Below are 6,132 nucleotides of genomic sequence, written 5' to 3'. Positions count from 1 at the left end.
TTAATATATATATATATATATATATATTTTTTGTTTTCAATTTTTTATGATATTTTCAAATTTATATCTTATTCAAAAATAAAATTATTATTGTTTTTTTAAAAACATATAAAATCGTATTATAACATCGACAGAGACAAATAATAAAATAGAACATTAAATCGAGATGTGTCTCGCTGCATTGCGCGAGTACTTTTCTAGTCTTACAAAATAAAACATAATATTAATTAACCACGACTTTTTTTTTTTCTAATTCTCGAAGTATTTGAAGAAAATAATATATGTTGGGATCTTTCCACATTAATGATGCAACTACTACTTGCACTCGAGATACAACTGGTCCAATTTTCACTCAGTCCACAAATTTTTTCCATTGTTTTCCATACCACTTCCAGTGCTTTCTAAGCCCATCTTAATAAAACTAAAGAAGTCAAACAATGGTGATTAATGTGCTGATAATCAAATACAGGTGTGGGGTGTGGATTACTCTCAATATTGATTGTATTGCCAGTGTCGTACTTCATGGTCCAGAAAAAAAAACTAGTTAGACTAAGGGAGAAATTTTTCGAGCAAAATGGGGGCGTCCTATTGGAAGAGAAACTAAAAATCACAGGTCGCATTGGTGTTGGTCCCATGAAAATTTTCAGTCCGGAAGAGCTTGAAGAAGCAACTGACAAGTATGCAGAAGATAAGATTCTTGGTAGAGGAGGCAACGGCATTGTGTACAAGGGAAATCTACAGGATAAACGTGTTGTGGCAATCAAAAAGTCCCAAAGACTGGATAAAGGACAGAGCGAGCAATTCATAAATGAAATGGAAATTCTTACACAAATCAATCACCAAAACGTGGTGCAGCTGTTGGGATTTTGTTTGGAAACTGATGTTCCATTGCTAGTTTATGAATTTATCTCTAATGGCACTCTTTATCATCACATTCATAATACAAAAAATGGCATGGGGAGATTGACATGGGATAGTCGTCTAAGGATAGCACATGAATCAGCTGGTGCTCTTGCTTATCTTCATACTGATGCAAGAATGTCCATCATACATAGAGATGTGAAGTCTACTAACATCTTGTTGGATGAGAGTTATACAGCAAAAATTGCAGATTTTGGTGCTTCAAGGTTAGTCCGCTTAGGTAATCATGATCAAGTCACCACACTTGTTCAAGGGACGTTGGGATATCTGGATCCTGAATATTTACGTACAGGCCATCTAACAGATAAGAGTGATGTGTACAGCTTTGGAGTGGTTCTTGCCGAACTCCTAACAGGAAAAAAACCCATCGCTGTGGAAAGATGCCTACTAGAGCAAACTCTTGCAACATGTTTTGAAAAGGCAATAAAGGAAAACCGATTGCTTGAAATTCTTGAATTTGAAGTGGTAAAGGAGGCAACTGATGAGCAGCTAAAAGCAGCATGTGGCCTGACATGTAGATGTCTTAACCAATTAGGTGAGAATAGGCCTAGCATGAAAGAAGTGACCATGGAGCTTGAAACATTGAGGAAGTTCACCAAACATCCTTGGGGTACTAGTCTAAACAAGTACAATGAAATGAGTAGCTTAATGATTGAAAGCGAACCAAATGATCTTTGCGTTGTTCCTCTTATCAATAATATTGATACTTTCGTAGAATCCAGTTCTAGCACTACCGGAGTGAAAGACATGATAAGCCAAGTACAAAGTCCTCGTTAGTAAATTGGAATGAATGGACGTTTAATTCACCATTAATGTATATCTTAATTTCATGTTTGTAGTATCATACGACTTACTCGAATATTTATATTCATGTCCGTCCACTGTATAACAATATGTTCCTAGAATAAGATTTGTATCTTTGTTATGATTGTACATGCTCTTCCATATATTCCATGTACTATTTTCTTCTTAATTGACATGATAACATTGTTGTGTGTTTGTGTATTGAGGAAAACTTCGTAACACTGTTTATAAGTTGAATACTTGGCATATAAGTTCTTTTTGGTGCTCTACTGCCTCCTCCCCATTTCTTCAAGACTTCAACCATTTTCCTCTTGCCTTAGCTTTTCCTCATCTTATTCGTATTAAAATATCTTTCACAACCCTCCCTCTAAAACTAGGACTTTCTTTTTTCTGTTGCCATCACGTAAAAAACATAAAATTGTATGTAGAGATGGGCAAAAGTAAACGGTTCAAGCTAAATCTCATCTTGCTTGATTTGTAACAGGTAAGGACGGATTGATTAGGCCCAACAAGTTAAAAAAATTAGATTAGTTATATATGCATGTGACCCGTAAACACCCGGTTACGAACACAGGTTTTGTAATCAATATACGAAATGACAAATTCTAAATTTTCTATTGTCACGCAGTAGGCTCTTATCAGCTAGCGAATTACATTACAGGAAATCTAACCTATTGCGATGACTCTAAGGATCTAAATTTCGTTGCTATATGTCTATTTCAACGACCGTCGTCGCTAAGAGCTCGTCAATGTTTGTCCTAGTTGTAGTTTCTTATAGTGACGACAAATTGTTGTTAAAAACTTTCGATGACATGTCGTTGCTATAGGTGAAAAGTTAAAAAATAAATGTTTTTCTATAATGACGACATGTCGAAGCAGCAGGACCTACTGTGACGACTTGTGATGAGTAGGTAAAAATTTTAATTTTATTATTTTACCTGTAGTGACAACATGTCGTTGCTATCGGTAAAAAAATTTGTACCCATTTTAATTTATGTTGATCCTCTCTCTCAGTGATTTGATGATAATCTTTTTTCTCTTTCACGTTGTATTTGTGTTTCTGTATTTTCAGTTCCAGCGATCTTCACTGAGTATGTTCAGTGCTTGCATTGTAAATCTATCAGAGACAGCAATACTTCAAGAAGACAACACTCACACCAAAGAACCTTCAGCAAACGTCGAAGACTGAAACTGAAGATTAGAGACTGGCGAGTACGTGATCTGAAGCGGTATTCAGTGATTACAAGCCTGTCTATACATGTGTGAAGGCTGCTCTAGCTTCAGCGATGATGATGAGACCTCCAGGTCATTCCAGCATTCAGCAATCAAAGGAAGCTTGCTTAGAACGATTGTTGTTGTCTTGTCCTTATGCACACAAAGGACAAACCCATACCCTTACAAAAGTTAGTACGGTACGGAGCCGATTAGTCGACTCTTTGTCCACCAACTTTAGGCAAGGATGTCTGCTCAGAAATAGTGCTTTTGTACTATTCACTGTAGCAAAGGACAAGCCTTCCTCTTAAGGTTTGACACGCATTCTAACCCTACCATATTGCATTAAATGATCATTTAATGCACTGTGTATAAATAGAAGTGTTTCTTCTCCATGCAGAGAGCGTGCATCTCTCTCTAACCCTATTCTTACTTCAAGCATCTTCTAGCTTAAGTAAAGGATCTTTCTTTTAGCAATCTCTTTTCTTGTATTTGCTAAAGCTCTGTGTGTAATCAAAGATTGTTTAGACAGGTTTTCATTACCTTATCTTTCTGCAAACAATCTTGTAAAATCTGTATTGATCTTCTCTATAAATATATATTTTAAATTTGAAAATACTGTGTTTGTATTCATTCCCCCTTCTACAAACTGCTTCTATTCTTGTAGACCCTTACGGGACCAACAAGTGGTATCAGAGCAGTGTTTTCTTTCTTTCCTTGTGTTTGGCTATTTTTTTGTATTAATTTATCTCTTCTTAGATAACTTACTACTTACAAATGGCTTTACAAATTAAAACACACACACAAAAGATAATGGCTCTCTTGCCAAACCTCTCCGGTTTGTCCATGACAACTTTAGTCTCTGGAAGAACCGGATGTCCCTCTTTCTGGAAGATGTGGATCCTGAAATTCCACATTACATAGAAAATGGACCATATATTCCATTTGCTATTGTTCCGGCTGTTCCAGCAACAGCTACGACTGCCGCAACTCCTAAACGGCAGATTCCAAAGCTTCTACATCAGTGGAGCGATGAGGACAAGAAGAAAATAACTATAGACACGCGTGCTCGGTCTATAATAGCTATGTCTCTTCCTGATGAGATATATCACTCTGTGATGAAACTCAAAACTTCTAAATCCGTATAGGATACTCTTTGTGTCCAATATGAAGGAACCACTCAGGTTCAGGAGACTAGAAAGATCAATCTAGTAAGACAGTATGAAAGCTTTCTCTGTGGAAAGTCCGAGACACTGTCTGAAGTACATCAAAGATTTAATTGCCTTCTTATTGATCTTAGGGCTGTCGACAGGGAATATTCTAATTCTGAGACCTTGACTAAGTTTCTAGAATGTCTTCCTGAGTCTTGGGACACCTTTTCCATGTGTATCAAGATGTCAAATGACATGTCCACTCTTTCTCTTTCTACCTTATACGGGATTCTGCTTAACCATGAGCAATCTCGTCAACTGAAAAGAAATCTTGTAAAAGATTCCAGGGAAATGAAAAGCTCTCCTTTAGCTTTGATCTCTGAAACTTCTACTCCTTTTGTTTCTTCTCTACCTCCCGTGGTCATCACAGAGATAGATTCTTCTGAGGACATTTCTGAATCTGATTTAACAGATTTTGATGAGTCCCTGGCACTCCTGACTAAGTCATTTAGGAGGTTCGCCAGTAAAAGCAATTTCCACAGATCTCCTCAGCTATCCCTCTGGGAGAAGCCAAAGTCTGAAAGAATAGACAAGGCTTCAGCTGTCTGCTACAACTGTCACCGGCCCGGACATTTTGCAAGTGAATGCAGATCCAAGAAGACTGCGACGCCATCTTCTAAAGCTTTCTCCTCCTTCAGGACCAAAGATGATAAATACTTAAAACTGAAGGAGAAATACAAGAAGATGAAGAACAACCAGCGAAAGGCTAAAGGCCTTATTGCTGAAGAGCATGACTGGGCTAAATCATCTGATGAATCATCCTCAGACGAAGAAGATAAAGCTTATGTCTGCTTAATAGCCATTGATGTTGACGAAGGTTCTTCTAAAGCATCTACCTTTCATGAGCCATATTTTGTTACTCAGGTATGTATCCTGAATGAACCTTCTTCTTCTTCTAGTCTCTCTGCACTAGATACGCTGACGGTTGACCTTTACAATGCCCTCAATGGCAAATCAAAAGCTGAAATGCTTAACGTTGATCTTCATGAGCAATTAAAGATTTGTCATTCTAAGATCAAAGAACTGACCTCTGTTGAAGAAAATCTTAAAGATCAGGTTATTGTAAACCAGGCCATCATTGTTGAACGTGAGAACGCTGTTGCTAAGCGTGAACGAGCAATCGTTGAACTCAAGGCTGAGAAAGCTACCATTGAAGGGTGGTGCAAAGCTTCTCTTAAAGCCTCTGAGATCATTAACGCTCAGATCTCAGCCAAGAAAACGACTGGTCTAGGATTTTCCTATGATCAGGAAGAATGTATTAAAGACAGGTCCATGCTTAAATTTGGTACTTTTGTCTCTTCTATTCCTAACACTTCCTCTCAATCCTCTTCCTTTACTGAGAGTCATCTTGAAGGAACTCCTTTGAGTTTTGGGTGCAAACACAAAGGTAAATCCACTGTCACAGTATCCCTTCCTAAGAAGTCTAACAAGATAAATATATCTAAATCTATTCCTTCAACTTGCAAAACTTCTTCTTCTTCAGGGACTAGGAAATCTGAATCACATTAGAAATCTAAGTCACAGCTCAGGGTGAACTTTTCACCTAAGGAATCCATTCCCTGAAAGGTTCCTCCTAGAACCAATGAGAAGAGAATCCTTGGAGCTTGTCCCACTTCTAGTTTGATACTTCATGGCCCTAAAGCTACTTTTAGTTTTAGGAAGTGTAAACACTGTGGTGAAAGAACACATGTTGCCAGTAAGTGTCCCTCTGCTGCTAAAGCTGGTTCACCAGTTTTGAGCAAGAAAGTAACCAAAATTGAGAAATCAACTAAAGTGAAATCATCCACAAAGACTGCCCCTGTAGTCAAGGTGAAGAAAATCATTGAAGCTTCTTCTTCAGGCTCAGTGAAGACAACTCCTGCTAAAGTATCATCAGCATCAGACGGTGTAATCGCCACCAGTGAAGTCTCTTCGTCAGACTCAGTGAAGACTTCCACTGAAACTACCTTGGTAGTATCAAGGGTTGTTCCTCTTTCCATTCAAA

At 37.8% G+C, this 6,132-nt stretch overlaps 1 protein-coding gene across 1 annotated transcript in view; it reads left to right on the top strand.

The window, feature by feature from the left end:
- Positions 1 to 1,698, top strand: part of LOC112516234 (wall-associated receptor kinase 5-like) — a 4,804-nt gene extending 3,106 nt beyond the window's left edge. The window contains exon 3 of the mRNA XM_025123253.1: positions 470 to 1,698. Within this exon, the coding sequence (XP_024979021.1) occupies positions 470 to 1,698 (1,229 nt within the window). The remainder of the gene's footprint in view (positions 1 to 469) is intronic.
- Positions 1,699 to 6,132: the final 4,434 nt, after the last annotated feature.

This window comes from Cynara cardunculus, assembly GCF_001531365.2.
Source record: "Cynara cardunculus var. scolymus isolate 2C chromosome LG 8, CcrdV1, whole genome shotgun sequence".
NCBI lineage: Eukaryota > Viridiplantae > Streptophyta > Magnoliopsida > Asterales > Asteraceae > Cynara > Cynara cardunculus.
This window is presented reverse-complemented; position numbering and strand designations above follow the sequence as displayed.